The sequence below is a fragment of the Rana temporaria genome, chromosome 10, assembly GCF_905171775.1.
Source record: "Rana temporaria chromosome 10, aRanTem1.1, whole genome shotgun sequence".
Taxonomy (NCBI): domain Eukaryota; kingdom Metazoa; phylum Chordata; class Amphibia; order Anura; family Ranidae; genus Rana; species Rana temporaria.
Window position 1 is genome coordinate 144,947,436 of NC_053498.1, and position 17,916 is coordinate 144,965,351.

The 17,916-nt window shown below is 45.8% G+C and overlaps 1 protein-coding gene across 8 annotated transcripts in view; it reads right to left on the reverse strand.

The window, feature by feature from the left end:
* The window catches only part of CAMTA1 (calmodulin binding transcription activator 1), a 1,702,014-nt gene that overhangs the window by 171,479 nt on the left and 1,512,619 nt on the right, over nucleotides 1–17,916 (reverse strand). For all 8 annotated transcript variants that reach the window (XM_040326489.1, XM_040326487.1, XM_040326491.1 and 5 more), the window contains one exon: nucleotides 14,019–14,153. In XM_040326489.1, the coding sequence (XP_040182423.1) occupies nucleotides 14,019–14,153 (135 nt within the window). The remainder of the gene's footprint in view (nucleotides 1–14,018; nucleotides 14,154–17,916) is intronic.

A 17,916-nucleotide genomic window follows, 5' to 3' on the forward strand; every position in this document is an offset into this window, starting at 1 on the left:
CGCTGGGTTTCCAAGGCGTAAGTCGGCGGAAGTGGAAGTGGGCGTGAACCATGCTAATGAGGCGTGACCCCATGCAAATGATGGGCCGAGCGCCAGACAGATACGAATCGCCAACTGCGCATGCGCCGTCCCGTGGGCGCATCTCAGTGCGCATGCTCACAATCACGTCGGAACAACTGCCTAAGATACGTTGGATCACTGCCTACGGCGTGAACGTAACCTACGCCTAGTCATATTCACGTCCAACGTAAAATACGTCGGCTTGTGTTCCCTGGTGCAGCCCTTTGCATGGATGCTGCTGATGTTACACCTCCTTTATGGTCCATAACTTTACGCCGGACGTATGACTTTACGCGCACTGCGTCGGACGGACGTACGTTCGTGAATCAGCGTATCTCCCTCATTTGCATATGTAAATAGAAAATCAATGGGAGCGCCAAATACGTCCAGCGTAAATATGCGCCCACTCTACGCCGGCGTAGGCAAGTTACGTCGGTCGGATGAAGCCTGTTTTCAGGCGTATCTTAGTTTCTGAGTCCGGCGCATAGATACGACGGCGCATATGTGCACTTACGCGGCGTATCTCGAAATACGTTGGCGTAAGTGCTTTGTGAATCCGGGCCTATATTTTTTACTTTCTGCTATAAAACATTTTCAATAAAAAAAAAAATCAAATTTTCTCATAAATTTAGGCCAATATGTATTTCAATAACTGTATATTGATTGGTTTGCGCAAAATTTATAGCATCTACAAACTATGGGATATTTTTTTTACGTTATTTTTTTTTTTCGTAAACGAGTAATGGCGGTAATCAGCGATTTTTAGCGGGACTGCGACATTGTGGCCGACATTAAGAATCAGAAGGATTTACCCCCTTAATGACCAGGTAATTTTTCTGCGATACGCCACTGCGTCGCTTTAACTGACAATTGCGTGGTCGTGCGACGCTGTACCCAAACAAAATTTATGTCCTTTCCCCCATACAGATCCACGTCCTGTCAGGGAGAGGAGACCGATGCTGTGTCCCTTGTACATAGGGACAACCACCGGCCACCTCCCCCAGTCACCCCCCCCCCCCCCACAGTAAGAATCACTCCCTAGGGAACACATTAGCCCCTTGATCGCCCCAGAGTGTTAACCCCTTCCCTGCCAGTCACATTTATTCAGTAATTGATGCGTTTTTATAGCAGGGATCGCTGTATAAATGTGAATGGTCCCCAAAAATGTGTCAAAAGTGTCCGACGCAATATCGCAGTCACGATAAAAATCGCTGATCATTACTAGTAAAAAAAAAAAATGATAAAAATGCCTTAAATATATTCCCTATTTTGTAGCTGCTTTAACTTTTGCGCAAACCAATCAATAAACGCTTATAGCGATTTTCTTTAAACAAAAATATGTAGAAGAACATGTATCGGCCTAAACTGAGGAAAAAATTTGTTTAAAAAAATGTGGATATTTATTTTAGCAAAAAGTAAAAAATATTGTGTTTTTTTTTTCAAACTTGTCCCTATTCTTTTGTATATAGCACAAGAAATAAAAACCGCAGAGGTGATCAAATACCATCAAAAGAAAGCTCTATTTGTGGGGAAAAAAATATAAAAATGTCATTTGGGTACAGTGTTGCACGACTGCGCAATTGTCATTCAAATTGTGACAGCGCTGAAAGCTGAAAAATGGCTTGGGCAGGAAGGGGGTGAAAGTGCCCTGTAGGGAAGTGGTTAACGGTATGAGCTGGCAACCCTAGCGGACACCCACTGACATCTGATCTGATCCTGTCTTCCAAAGGCAGGTGGTTGGTGGTCCTATTTCCCATTGCCCATGCCTCCCAACTTTCTGAGATGGGAATGAGGCTCCATTCACACCTAGGCGTTTTTACGCTCGACGCCCGACGCTATTGCAGCCTGAAATACGCTGGAGGGGTGATTTAACATTGTCGGCTATGGAGATGGTTCACATCTCCACGCCAAACGCCGGAAGGCCGTACGCCTGAAGCTCAAAACAAGTCCCGGACCCTTTTTTTCAGGCGGCTTTGGCGTTCGGCATAGCCGACAATGTTAAATCACCCCTCCGGCGTATTTTAGGCTAAAAAACGACACGTTTTGTCGCGACAAATCGCGGGACAAAACGCTGTAATTTGTCGCGGCAAATCGCGGTACAATACGTCGCGTTCAGGTGTGAATGCAGCCTGAGGGACACCTATCAACAAAAGTATGCAGGCATAGGACACACCCCCGTGCCACGCCCCCTTAAAGGAGAATTGTACAAAAAAAACAAGATTGGTTAAACTCACAAGTGCTGTTTTTACCACTACTATTCCTTTATACTGGCTCTTGAAATTTACAAATGCAGCAATTTAGAAATCAGATGAAAGGTTTAGCACTGGGAAAAACCTTTTGATAGATAAAAAGTGCATTTTTTTATACATCTGTATAGATCAGACCAAAATAAGGGACACATGAGGAGGAATGAGGGACAGAGGGACATTGCTCCAAATGAGGGATAGTCCCTTGAAATCCGGGACAGTTGGGAGCCATGCATACGTCTGGTGGACTGCCTGTGCGTTTCCATCCCATTGCCCCATAGAGCAAAGCAGGACTGTGTCCATGGCTTTTCTGCCATAGCTCCCAACTGTCCCGGATTTCGAGGAACGATTGGGGAGTGTAACGGTCAGGGGTTAACACCGTCCACGTATTCCATTCCACCAACCCGAGACAGCTTATCCGACAATCCAGCCGACAGGACCCATTCCATTCCCCAGAATAAGGACGAGACACACAGCTCTGTTCTTTCTGGTTCAAACGAATGAATACTTTTAATGGTACACTCAGCTTGTTATATACAGTTACAAGCTATGCTACAGGGACAATTAAACTCTCCACCCAAAACATCACACAATGGGCCTTTAACGAGTTCCCCCTAAATCCACATTCCAGACAGACATTCTGGCACCGCACTTAGAGGAGTTATATACTACAGCTGACAAGTCACATTCCACATCTTATCATCAATAGACTTTTCACACAAAACAGTGTCATTAGGCATCACACAATGAAAAGGTCTGTAGAAGCAGACCTAGTTAACACAATGGACACAGAATGCAATCACAGCAAGACACTTAAACATCCCATAATAGGCAGCCAGACTGGCTACCAAGCTCCAATTCACATCACCACAGTAGCAGACTTAATTAGCATCTCAACAGTCTATTGAATGAGCCATTCTTATTGACCTGTTGGGGGTCAGAATAAACCACCTGTAATATGTCAAGATCCTGCAGTACATGAATTATCATTAATGTCCCATCTCATGTAATCCGAAATATCAGTTCTCAGTCATCCTACGCCCCTAAGGGACATAGGATGACCCTAGACCCAAGAGTCATTGGTGAAGCTGGCACAGGAGTACCCCACACCCTTCAAAAGTCTCTGGGTGTCAGGGGCCATTCCGTTACAGGGGGCTAGCAATGTGTTTTAGGGACTATTTAATGTGATTCATTTTAGCTTGCAAAAAAAAAAAAATTATGCCCGGAACCCCGCTTTAAAAACAACAACAAGGGCAGAAGATTTAATAGATGGAAAGATGAAAAAATTACTGAAGATCCGCTTTAAGTTGCCAGACTTTATGGCGTTTGTCTATTGCGCCATATTCAGCCTTTAATTAATTAAAAATTGCGCTGTCAACACACCACAAAAATGTCCCTGCACTATTTTGGCAATGCAGCGCACCACAACGCCTAGTGTGTGCATTGTGATGCCCTGTATTTCAGTAGCGTTGGCATCTACCGTATGTGTGGGTTGGGGTGCCGCTTTAAGTGAAGGGCACTGCAGCACCACCATTCCCGTATGAAGGCAGCCCGAGTCTAGCAGGCCAGGAGATAATGCTTTCCAGTGTTGTTTCTTTATTAGTTTGCTGCAATCACGCCTGTGTACACAGCCAAGCAACTTCTACAAGTCATGGTTGGTATAATTATAAAATCTTTTTTTTTTTTTTCCCTCTCCCCGAAGGTCCTCTGCATTGCAGCTGTCCTGTGCTCACATCTCTGCTTCAGTCTGTTCAGGGCTTAGCATACGGCTCATTAAAAGCTGACCTCATCCCGGAGTCAAATATATCACCGCTTTACCTTCACCTGCCCCGTACACAAGGCAGATGGCGGACCGAGAAATGACCGCTCTTGACCAAATCGCGGCAAACTTGTGATTTTTGTTTTTTTCTCTCTACAGCATGGCCTGAGTTGTGGAGCAAAACGTAGTCACAGAACTTGCTGTTCCTCTTCCTTGGAGCCCTCTAGGTGAGGCACGAGTCTCTCTGCTGCTTCTTAATACTGTAGGTAATTAGGAATGAGCGGAGGGATTTTCGGTGAAATCGATTTCGCCATCATTGAAGCGGACACTCGCAATTTTATTCATTGAGCTGCTAAGGTAAAATTTGATTAAAAAAAAAAAAAAAATCTTTTCTTTATTCATATAGTTTTTTTTTTCACGTAGTGTTTCAATTACTTCGTTTAGATATGGTTTGCATTATTGCACGCGCTACAGCAGTGCAACCCCGCCACTTTTTAACAACACTTTCTCGAAAGACAGCAGTGCAACCCCCGACACTTTTTAACACATTATATTCATTGAGCTGCTAAGGTAAAATTTGACTAAATAAAAAAAAAAAATCTTTTCTTTATTCATATAGTTTTTTTTTTTCCACGTAGTGTTTCAATTACTTCATTTAGATATCGTTTGCATTACTGCACGCGCTACAGCAGTGCAACCCCCGCCACTTTTTAACAACACTTTCTCGAAAGACAGCAGTGCAGCCACCGCCACTTTTTAACACTAGAGGCACGAGGCTCAAAGCTGCTTCCTAATAATATAACCATCCTGGGGATTCCCCCTATGACTATTAAAAAGTCACTCTTAAGCCTCGTTCACACGATCGGACTTCCATCTGACTTTTCTGTGGATTTTGGTCCGAAGGGCGTTGGCCGTGAACTTTTTCTGCACACACACAGCACAAAATTTTCAGCCAACATTCACCAAACCACGCGGTTTTTCAGCTCTTTACTGCCACCCTTTGGGCAACTTCTGCTATTGTTGTCTGATGTTAAGCATTGGTTCCGAGCATGCATGTTTGTACTTTGGATTTTTGTTGGACGGACTTGTGTACACACAATCGGATAATCCGACGTAACCAAGTTTGGCCAACGGCCTTCGGCCCAAAATACACGGAAAAGTCTGATGGAAGTCTGATTGTGTGTACGAGGCTTAAGGCTATAGTCCCATGGCTTTTTCTAGGCTAAGATGACGCCTCAGTCTCCTTCCTGCCATAAATCAGGCTGTACAGATCATTTTTCATATTGGAATCTGCTGGGCAGCCAATCTGGGCCCAGAACAGAAAGAATCCTCCACCCAGGCATCCAAATAAAGAGACCATTCTTCATGTCGGGATCTGTTGGGTGTTCACTCTGGGCCCAGGTTAGAGAGAATCTTCCTCCCGGGCACCAGATAAAGAGGTCACCCTTCATATCCAGATCCATTGGGTGGCAAGTATGGGCTTGGAACAAAGAAAATCCTCCACCCGAGCACCAGATAAAGAGTTCACCCTACATATCAGGATCCATTGGGTGGCAAGTCTGGGCTTGGAACAAAGAAAATCCTCCACCCGAGCACCCAGATTAAGAGATCATCCTTCATAATGGGCTTAACTGGGAGGCCAGTCTGGGCCCGCAGCAGAGAGAATCCTCCCCCTGAGCACCCAAATAAAGTGATCATTCTTCCTACTGGGACCTGCTAGGCAGCCAGTCCTAACCCAGAGCAGAGAGAAACCTCCACCTGAGTACCCAGATAAAGAGGTCATCCTTCATATTGGTATCTGTTGGGTGGCCAAACTAGGCTTGGAGCAGAGAGAATCATCCAGCCAAATAAAGAGGCCGTTCTTTATATCAGGATCTGTTGGGCAGACAGTTCTAGCCCAGAGCATCCTTCATATTGGTTTCTGTTGGACAGACAGTCCTAGCCCAGAGCATCCTTCATATTGGTTTCTGTTGGACAGACAGTCCTAGCCCAGAGCATCCTTCATATTGGTTTCTGTTGGGTGGCCAGTCTGGGCCTGTAGCAGAGAGAATCCTCCACCCAAATAAATAGGCCGTTCTTCATATCAGGTTCTGTTGGGCAGACAGTCCTAGCCCAGAGCAGAGAGAAACCTCCACCTGAGCACCCAGATAAAGAGATCATCCTTCATAACTAGATCAACTGGGTGGCCAGTCTGGGTTCAGTGGTGAGAGAATCCTCCACCCAAGCACCCAAAAAAAGTCATTCTTCATATCAGGATCTGTTGGGTGGCCACTCTGGGCCCAGAGCAGAGAGAAATCTCCACCTGAGCGCCCAGATAAAGAGGTCATCCTCCATATTGGTTTCTGTTGGGTAGCCAAACTGAGCCTGGAGCAGAGAGATTTCTCCACGCAAATAAAGAGGTCGTTCTTCATATCAGGATCTGTTGGGCAGCCAGTCCTAGTCCAGAGCACCCAGATAAAGAAGTCATCCTTCATATTGGTTTCTGTTGGGTGGCCAGTCTGGGCCTGGAGCAGAAAGAATCCTCCACCCAAATAAAGAAGCCATTCTTCATATCAGGATCTGTTGGACAGCCAGTCCTAGTCCATAGCAGAGAGAATTCTCCACCTGGCACCCAGATAAAGAGATCATCCTTCATAACTAGATCAACTGGGTGGCCAGTCTGGGTTCAACAGGTGAGAGACTCCTCCACCCAAGCACCCAAATAAAGTGGTCATTCTTCATTTCAAGATCTGTTGGGTGGCCATTCTGGGCCCAGAGCAGAGAGAATCCTCCACCTTGGCACCCAGATAAAGAGGTCATCCTTCATATTAATATTTGTAGGGAGGCCAGTCTTGGGCCAAAACAGAGATAATCCTCCACCTAAACACCCAGATAAAGAGGTCATCTGTCGTACTGGGATTCGTTGTGAGGTCTGGACCTGAAACAGAGAGATTCCTCTGCAAAAGCACCCCAATAACGAGGTCGTTCTTCATACTGGAATTCGTTGGGTGGCCAGTCTGGGCCTGGAGCAGAGAGAATCATCCATGCAAGCACCCAGATAAGAAGGCCATTCTTCATATCAGGATCTGTTGTCCAGCCAATTTGGCCCTGGAGCAGAAAGGATCCTTCACCTTAGCACCCAGATAAAGAGGCCATTCTTCATATTAGGATCTGTTGCACAGCCATTCTGGCCCTCGAGCAGAAAGGATCCTTCACCTTAGCACCCACATAAAGTGATCATCCTTCATAACAGGATCAATTGTGTGGCCAGTCTGGGTCCAGAGGTGAGAGAATCATTCACCCAAGCACTCATATAAAGTGGTCATTTTTAATATCAGGATCTGTTCTTGGCCAGTCTGAGCCCAGAGCAGAGACAATCCTCCACCTGAGCACCCAGATAAAGAGGTCATCCTTCATATCGGGATCCATTGGTTAGCCAGTCTGGTCTCACAGCAGAGCAGATCCTCCATCTGAGCACCCAGATAAAGAGGTCATCCTTCATATCGGGATCCATTGGTTGGCCAGTCTGATCCCAGAGCAGAGACAATCCTCCACCTGAGCACCCGGATAAAGAGGACATTGTTCATATCGGGATCCATTGGGTGGCTAATCTTGGCCTGGACCAGGAATAATCCTCCATCCTAGTGCCCAGACAAAAAAGATCATCCTTCATATTCATTTATTCCAGGTATTTATATTGTGCAGACAATTTACACAGCTCTTACATATATGTATTGTACATTCACATCAGTCCCTAACTCACATTCATACATATATACATACTAGTGCCAATTTAGACCTATAAGCATATGTTGGGTGGCCAGTCTGGAGCACAGAAAATCCTTCACCGAAGCAACCCGATAAAGAGGTCATCCTTCACGTTGGGATAAGTTGGGAGGCCAGTCCGAGCCCAGAGCAAGGAGAATCCTCCACCTGAGCACCCAGGAAAAAAGAGGTCATTATTTATAATGGGATATGTTGGGCGGCCAGTACGGGCCTGGAGCAGAGAGAATCCTCCACCCGAGCACCCAGATAAATAGGTCATTCTTCATACTGAGATCTGTTGTTGTTCTTCGGAAACACAACATAAAGCAAAAAAGAAATAGTATCTCGAAAAAGTGGACGTGTCTATTAACAAAACAAATGTACATCGCCACCACCAATAAAAAATATGTCGGTAATTAATCACTTTCAGAAGAGGACAAGAAAGCACAACTGCAGCAATGAAGATAGAACTAGGCAACTTCATTTAGAATGTGAAATCAGTGTTCATCTAGGGGACAGATGAGAAAATATTGCTGAGATACGGGGCATTTATCTTCAAGATATAGAGAGGAAGAGGAGGCAGCTGGCTCCCTTTTCCACAGCTCGGCGAGAAAGTAAAGCTACGATACAAACAAAACATAACCGGGGAACTCCATAGACATTAAATCTGAACTCCGGCCTTCCCTTCAGTCTTGCACAGGGCCGCCATCAGGGGGGTACAGGTATTACACCTATAAGGGGCCTGATGGTCCCTAGGGGCCCGGCTGCCCCCCTTTTTTTTTCTTCGTCTGACCCCCCCCCACCTTTAGCAACTAAGGAGAGAGAAGAGAAGACTTGACTTTGTTTTGTTCTTCAGCACCAACATCACCCCCCCTCCCCTCGCTGCTTATCATCAGGAGTGAGAAGAGATGACACTTTCGTTACCACAACCTCCCGCTTATCATCTCGTGGCAGGAGAGAGGAGGGCCCCCCGGTTCTCTGCTCCAGGGGGGGCCCTGCCTAAAGCTGTATAAGGGCCCCCAAAATTTGTGATGGCTGCTCTGGTCTTGCACAGTAGGTCCCTCTCCTGTGCTAAAAAAACGTGAGCTGTCTGTTTATGGCTGGGGAGATTTCCGCTTACTTCCAGTCCTAAAGACACAACAAGACATGAGAAGAAAAAGCGAGGATGTCAATAGAACAGTTGCCCTTATTGGCAGATTATTCCTCTATTCCTGGTCTGATGACAACTACATCATTATACATCCTCATATCAGGCCTCAAAATTTCAAGTCCTGAGCTACTAGCCAGGCCTTAAGAGTTTCTCGCCACCTTTTGCCCCACCCAAACCCTACCTTGCTCCGCCCCTAAACACGCCCCTGCAACGCCTCCCCCCATACACCTCTACCTGCAACGCCTCCCCCCGTGCACCTCTACCTGCAACGCCTCCCCCAAATACACCTCTACCTGCAACGCCTCCCCCCAGTACACCTCTACCTGCAGCTGTAGAATACATATTGTACTGGCCGTACGGCGGGAGGGGAACTACATACATACTCGCACTGCTCATAAATTCACTCGCCAAATGCGACCAGGCGAATGCAAATTTTGAGGGCTGCTCATATATTACCTATTATCTTATATTGATTTGCTAAGTAATAGACCAGAGCGTGAATTTTTATTGATTTAAAAAAAAAATAAAGTTAATCAGAAATAGATGAGCTCTTCTCAACGTGTTTCATCAACCAAAGTCCACTTCTTCAGGAGAGCATGAGAAGAATGATGTATCTAAAAATGACGTAAACAATATTATCATCAAATGCCAAAACCACGTTATATCTTTCTACACCATACAAGATGCACTTACCTATATCTACTAGCTGCCACTTTCAGATTAGTCACAGTCAAATAAAAAACAACAAAAGTGTCCAAAGTTGTGTGCTTTGCAAAGAATCTCCTCTCTGTATCCCAACCGTGATCCCCAGGTCAGAATCTTGGCAGCACAAAACTTTGGACACTTTTATTTATTTTTATTAGATTGTGATCGATCTACTATATAATATTGTTTATATTATTTTAGATACTTCATTCCTCTCATGCTTTCCTGAAGAAGTGGACTTTGGTTCACAAAACGTGTTACGCTAATGTATTTCTTACATAGTTACATAGTAGTTGAGGTTGAAAACATAAAAAGTCCATCAAGTCCAACCTATGTGTGTGATTATATGTCATATAATATGTTATATTTCTATATAAATCTATATATTGGCCTGTGTATTAGTAAATCAATATAAGATGATAGGACATATAAGGATGTATAAAGTGATCAACTCCAAAATAATCAGCCGTACCATTTTAAACAATGTAAAATATTTTTTATATATCTTAATAAAATTATGTTTTTACCTTAAAGCGGAGCAACATCAAAAAGGAGAAGCTCCGCTTGTCTGCCTCATCCCCCCTTCCGATGCCACATTTGGCAGCTTTTGGCGGGGAGGGGGGAGCGGGTAGCTGGTTTTGACAGGTACCCGCTCCCACTTCCGGCTCAGTTTGTCACAGTGAATTGAGCCGGAACTTCGGGCCCCTCCACCCCCCACAGCCTTTGGGGATGCTTCACAGGTCCCAGAAGACTGCAGCCCATTCACAAGCCTCATTGGCTGATAGAGCAGCACCTTCAGTGGATGACTGGGTGGTGGGAGGCCTGTGTCCAAGCTCAGGGTGCTCCCCAGGCCCCATTCTGATGGGTGAATATACTCGCTGGTCCCCTGTGGTGGCAGGTACTCTTTAACACCCTACCTTCTAATGATTCCAGAGCCTCAAATGTAATATAAGTTTAAACAACGGCCAGATCCAGATAAATAAATATGAAGCCGCTCCCAGTTTACCGGAGTCAAGGAATGCTGCCGGGAACGTGTCAGTAACTTCACAAGTGTGCTGCCGGCCTTTCCAATTCATTAAGGAGCTCTGTACAAGCTGCGCTCTCCGGCAGACGTTACCTCTCCTGCCGCACTGTTTGTTAATTGTGACTGATAACTTTGTACCGATACAATATAAGCAATTAGAAGGCAGAAGATTCATTATAGGCAGGCACTGCAAAGCAAATACGGCAAATAATAATCTCTCCAAGGCTGATATTTAATTTTGCTGGGAGACAGAGGTATAACTAGAACCTTCAGGGCCCCTGTGCAAGAAACTATGAAGGGCCCCCTGACCCCCGGCCAGGGGAATTTACCAAAGGGACCAGTGGCGGAATGCCAGGGCCAGGTCGTAAGCAGGGCCGTCTTTAATATGGTTTGGGCCCTGGGCAAAAAAAATGTTGGGCCCCCCTTCAGCTTATTTTGTGCCTGGCTGGTTTACATGTATGTGTTTTGGCGGCCCTAATTTGTGCAGGTACAGCAGCCCATTGATTTAAATGGGCTGCCGTGCCTTTGTTTCCTGCAGAGAAAAAGGTGCATTCAGCATTTTAAAAATACAGTTGCCTTGAAATCCATTCTGCTTTGCACCATGCTACTTACCTGCACTGCGTTTTTAGAAGCGTGACCTAAACGTCTAAAAATGCAGCAAGTTTGACAGTGCGGGAACTGCAGATAAGTCACAGCAGACAGCAGAATGGACAGACAGTGCTGTATTTCAGTGCTTGAAGGGCATAGGTGTGCCGTGTGCGCAGCCTATTACATGAGGCATGCGCTTTTATTTGCAGGAAACAAATGAATGGGCCTCTGTGCCTGCGCAAATGTGGGCTGCCAAAACACATACATGTGAACCAGCCAGGCCCAAAATAAGCCCATCAAGCAGTTAAATATAGACAGTAATGGCATGTGCTCTGAGGCCTTACTCAACCTGGACTGCAGGTCTGGTCTGTGATTTAAAGAGTTCCTCTATTTTACACATGGCATGGCATGGGGTCCCATGGTGCTAAAGCAGAATGGACAGACGGTGCTGTGACCCCATGCCATGCCATGTGTAAAATAGAGGAACTTTTTAAAACACTGACCAGACCTGCAGTGAAACATCAAATATTATAAAGACTTTGGGCACACTCTACAGAAAACTTCAAACAATGACATACCTTGAGGAGCAGGACATGAAGAAGTCAGCCTTGTGTAGATCAAACTGGGGATGCTCTAAAATCACATTCTAATTCACTTTTATATACAAGCAGCATCCAGTGGCAGGAAGGGAGAAGTGCACGTCTAAAGGGAAGCCAGGGGTGCTGTACATTTTAAAACACTCTTAGAGACTACAGAACTAAGTATCATTTTGTAGTGCTAAGTAATTTGTATGGAATGTATTAATGATAACAAGAAATGCAGTAAAATAGATCCCCTGCAGCCAGTAACAATAGACCCCCCCAGCAACAACAGATCCCCCAGCAACAAAAGACCCCCTAGCAACAATAGACCCCCGTCAGAAACAAGAGATCTCCAAACAGCCAGCATCAATAGACCCTCCAGCAGCCATTAATAGATCCCTCCCTCAAAAGTTGATCCCAGCCAGCAACAATTGACCCTTCCCAGCAACATAAGACCCGCCGCAGCAAGAGAGCCACCATCAGAAATAATAGACCCCCTTACAAAACAAAATATTCCCCCAATCAGCAATAGACCCTCCAACATACCCCAGCACCCCATGCTATTACAACATGTATGGGGGAGGGGAGGGAAAAAAATTGTGGGGAGACACTGAGGAATGACCTGTATGGTATCCCTAATCTCAAGCCCTCCCTGCTCTTTATAATCCTGTACCTCCATGTTTTTAATGTTATTTTTAACTGATTTGCACATGGAAATGCCAGAAATTACCTTTTTCTCTTAGTGGAAATGAACATCTTGCCCTCCCCCTCCAGTAATTTATGCTTACATAGTCGATTTAAGGCCATCCAACATAAAACAAGGGCCCTCACATGGACTTGTAGTACTAAAGGAAGAGATGGGGTATTTCTGACCAAGTCTATTATAAGAGGGAGTGTGTCTGACCAGGTCTTTTATAAGAGGGGGGTGTCTAACCAGGTCTGTTATTAGAGGGTGTGTGTCTGACCGGGTCTGTTATAAGAGGGGGTGTGTCTGACCAGGTCTGTTATAAGAGGGGGGGTGTCTAACCAGGTCTGTTATAAGAGGGGGTGTGTCTGACCGGGGCTGTTATAAGAGGGGGTGTGTCTGACCAGGTCTGTTATAAGAGGGGGCATGTCTGGCCAAGTCTGTTATAAAAGGGTGTGTGTCTGTCCAAGCCTGTTATAAGAGGGTGTGTGTCTGACCAGGTCTTTTGCAAGAGGGGGTGTGTCTGGCCAAGTCTGTTATAAGGGGGGGTGTCTGGCCAAGTCTGTTATAAGAGGGTGTGTGTCTGACCAGGTCTTTTGCAAGAGGGGGTGTGTCTGGCCAAGTCTGTTATAAGAGGGGGTGTGTCTGGCCAAGTCTGTTATAAGAGGGGGTGTGTCTGGCCAAGTCTGTTATAAGAGGGGGTGTGTCTGGCCAAGTCTGTTATAAGAGGGGGTGTGTCTGACTAGGTCTGTTATAAGAGGGGGTGTGTCTGACCAGGTGAGTTATAAGAGGGGGCAGGTATGACTAGGTCTGTTATAAGAGGGTGTGTGTCTGACCAGGTGAGTTATAAGAGGGGGCAGGTATGACTAGGTCTGTTATAAGAGGGTGTGTGTCTGACCAGGTCTTTTATAAGAGGGGGGTGTCTGGCCAAGTCTGTTATAAGAGGGGGCGTGTCTGGCCAAGTCAGTTATAAGAGGGGGTGTGTCTGACCAGGTGAGTTATAAGAGGGGGTGTGTCTGACCAGGTCTTTTATAAGAGGGGGTGTGTCTGGCCAAGTCTGTTATAAGAGGGGGCGTGTCTGGCCAAGTCTGTTATAAGAGGGGGTGTGTCTGACCAGGTCTGTTAGATCTCTCTGGGTAGTGTGGTCACAATCTGGTACCTACTGGACTTCAAAGTGTTATTTAGATACACTGCACAACTATTATATGACAAAAGTAGAGGTAAGACTATGACAGATTGTTAATTAAACGTCTGACCACATTTCCTTGGCCTCAATGTGCTAATCTTAGGTTTGCGTCAAGGTGTAAAATAGCATGTATATCCTTATGAAGAGTGAAATATTTGGCAGCAGTCCAGGAGAGCGTGACCTGTGCTTCTGCAGGAAAGGTGGCCCCAACAACATCAGAAGGAACTGCTATGCACAAAGGTGATCTTCACTACTGGACAGAAACGTGGTCAGAAAGATCGTTCACTTACCGTCCAATGAGAGCCAGTCATGCTGAGAGGAAGGCAGCGTCGGAAGAGCTCTGGCCTTATACTCAAACACCACAGAATTGGAGAGGATCTGGTTGTTGAAGGCAACCTGAAGAGTGACCAGCCCGGTATCATGTGCTGCAAGACAGGAAGGGATACAAATCATCATTTAAACTCCAGGCAAACAGCTCAAAGTATGACTTAGAAATTTACATTTTAAGTAACCTACCAACCTAGAGCAATGTATATAGCAGAGGCTCCAAACTTTCCAAGCAAAGGGCCAGTATACTGTTTTTCAGACTTAAGGGGGGCCGGACTGTGGTCAGCGGGTGTACAAAATGTCCTACGGTAATAGTAGTAGTAAACCATGCCTCGTTTTTGGTGTCAGTGTCAATAGAAGGAATTCTACCCTATCATTGGTGTCATTGGAAGGAATAGTGTCCCGTCAGTGGGGAGAATAGTGCCCTATTGTTGGCGTTAGTGGCAGGAATTATACCCCACTGAAGTTGTCAGTGGATTCAATACTGCCCCAAGGGCCTGATAAAGGCAAGAAAGGGGCAACTTCCTTCCCCTGGGCTGCAGTTTAGAGACCCCTGGTATATAGTGTTGGGAGCTGTGGATGGGTAGGTGATTACAAGATTATATACAATACTTTACAATCTATATACATTGTCGCTGCAAACTGGTGGCATTTGATGGGGCAAACTGGAATCATTTGATGGGGCAAACTGGTGGCATTTGATGGGGCAAACTGGAATCATTTGATGGGGCAAACTGGAATCATTTGATGGGGCAAACTGGCAGCATTTGATGGGACAAACTGGCGACATTTGATGGGGCAAACTGGCGGCATTCGATGGGGCAAACTGGCAGCATTTGATGGGGCAAACTGGCGGCATTTGATGAGGCAAACTGGCTGCATTTGATAGGGGAAAATGGCAGCTTTTAATGGGGCAAACTGGTGGCATTTGATGGGGCAAACTGGCGGCATTTGATGAGGTAAACTGGCTGCATTTGATGGGGCAAACTGGCGGCATTTGATGGGGCAAACTGGCGGCATTTGATGGGGCAAACTGGCGGCTTTTAATGGGGCAAACTGGTGGCATTTGATGGGGAAAACTGGCGGCATTTGATGGGGCAAACTGGAATCATTTGATGGGGCAAACTGGCGGCTTTTGATGGGGCAAACTGATGGCATTTGATGGGGAAAACTGGCGGTATTTGATGGGGCAAACTGGCGGCATTTGATGGGGCAAACTGGCGGCTTTTGATGGGACAAACTGGTGGCATGTGATGAGGCAAACTGGCGGCATTTGATGGGGCAAACTGGAATCATTTGATGGGCACAGTGGCTGCATTTGATGGCACAGTGGCGGCAATTGATGGCTTTAGTGGCTGCTTTTTATTGGGCACAGTGACAGCAATTGATGGGCACAGTAGCTGCATTTGATGGGCACAGTGGCTGCAATTGATGTTTTTTTTGCACGCCCCCAAAAACTTTGAGAACCAGCCGCCACTGCTCACCAGGCAGGACAAATCTCAGCCTCCACCTTGCTAAGTACAATAAAATATACACGATTCACTCATTAGTAACCAACAAAAGTGATGCCACGGGTTGAAAATGTGGGAAAAGGTGGAGTCGGGGGTTCAATAAATCTCTCATAAACCAGATGGAGATGTTTAATGAGGCATTATCGGTAGGGGTGGATGGCATCTCCGGGTCTTATGGCTGGTGCGGCAATCAAGCTTCATTTGGGGGCACCATATATCTCGGGCTGAATGTAGAGACGCACGATGGTACTTGTGCTGTTTGTTCCATCCTTAGCTACAACGAACACGTAATTACCATCCATAATTTATTCTGCTAATGTAAAAATAGCATTTTCATCCTTCTGCCCCGAGATTTACAACCACTATTACCACCGCTAAATGTTCCAGTACTTTCCTAAAAAGCAAATTTGTTTATGGAGAAATAATAATACCCATTTTGGATTGCTACTGATGAGGATTGAGTGGTCTATGAAAAATAAATGTGGCCAATGTGATTTGGAGATCTGGATTGTGGCCAAGTCAAGTTGGATGATCTAGCCAGGTTCTTCAAAAGCATATTCTGTATTTATTGGCGTATAACACTCGCTTTTTCACCCTGCAAACCGGTTGCAAATAGTGCGTGCGTGTTATACGCTGATACTGCAATTTGGGCTGCCTCTGAGAGAACGGGAAGAGGGGCGGGACGAGCGCTGTCAGATTACATACGGCGAGAATCTCCAGTTTACTCAGCGGCCTCTGTAATAGGAAAGTCCTGGGCCGGCATTGGACCAATGTTCTGTCTATCATAGAAGCCGGTCCAGGAGGCGGGACTTTGAATTAAAGAGGCCGCCGAGTAAATAGGAGGAGATTCTCGCTGTATGTAATCTGACGACGCTCATCCTACCCCCCTCCCTAAGATGGGCATTGATCAGGCTGCATTCATGGCAATGGGGAGGCTTGCAAAGGAAGGAAAATATATGGACAGCCGCACTCCAATGTCTAAAAAAGACGTGCCCTTTATTGGGTAAAAAGAAAATGCACTACAAAAAACAGCATACAGTGGGAAAAAACAGCTGACGCGTTTCACATTGAACCTCAATGCTTAGTCGAGCACTAAGCACTGTTGAATAAGCATTGAGGTTGAATGTGAAACGCGTCAGCGTAAAGGTCACGTCTTTTTTAGACATTGGAGTGCGGCTGTCCATATATTTTCCTTCCTTTGCATGCTTCGTGCATTGCCGGCACCCGTTGGTTCTTGAGTGGACAGTGATTGCCTTAGGTGTGCTCAGTTTTCGGCAGTTTTCCCTATCTGCTTGTTGTAATGGGGAGGCTGCAGATTGGCATTAATCAAGCTGCATTGATGGGCAATTGTGAGGCTACAGATTGGCATTGATTAAGCTACATTGATGGGCAATGGTGAGGCTGCAGATGGGCATTAATCAAGCTGCATTGATGGGCAATTGTGAGGCTACAGATTGGCATTGATCAGGCTGCATTGATGGGCAATGGTGAGGCTACAGATGGGCAATGATCAAGCTGCATTGATGGGCAATTGTGAGGCTACAGATTGGCATTGATCAGGCTGCATTGATGGGCAATGGTGAGGCTACAGATGGGCAATGATCAAGCTGCATTGATGGGCAATTGTGAGGCTACAGATTGGCATTGATGGGCAATGGTGAGGCTGCAGATGGGCATTAATAAAGCTGCATTGATGGGCAATTGTGAGGCTACAGATTGGCAGTGATTAAGCTGCATTGATGGGCAATGGTGAGGCTGCAGATGGGCAATGATCAAGCTGCATTGATGGGCAATTGTGAGGCTACAGATTGGCATTGATCAGGCTGCATTGATGGGCAATGGTGAGGCTGCAGGTGGGCAATGATCAAGCTGCATTGATGGGCAATTGTGAGGCTACAGATTGGCATTGATTAAGCTGCATTGATGGGCAATGGTGAGGCTACAGATTGGCATTGATTCCACTGCATTGATAGGCAATTTAGAGGCTACAGATTGGCATTGATTAAGCTGCATTGATGGCAATGGTGAGGCTCCAGATGGGCATTGATTAAGCTGCATTGATGGGCAAACTTGTGTTGCATACACACGGTCACACAAATGATGTCGGAAATTCCGAACGCCAAGAACGCGGTGACGTACAACACTACAACGAGCCGAGAAAAATGAAGTTCAATGATTCCGAGCATGCGTCAAATTGATTCCGAGCATACGTAGGATTTTTGTGCGTCGGAATTGCATACGGACGATCGGAATTTCCGACAAGAACATTTCTTGTCGGTAAAATTGAGAACCAGCTCTTAAATTTTTGTTGTCGGAAATTCCGACAGAAAATGTCCGATGGAGCCTACAC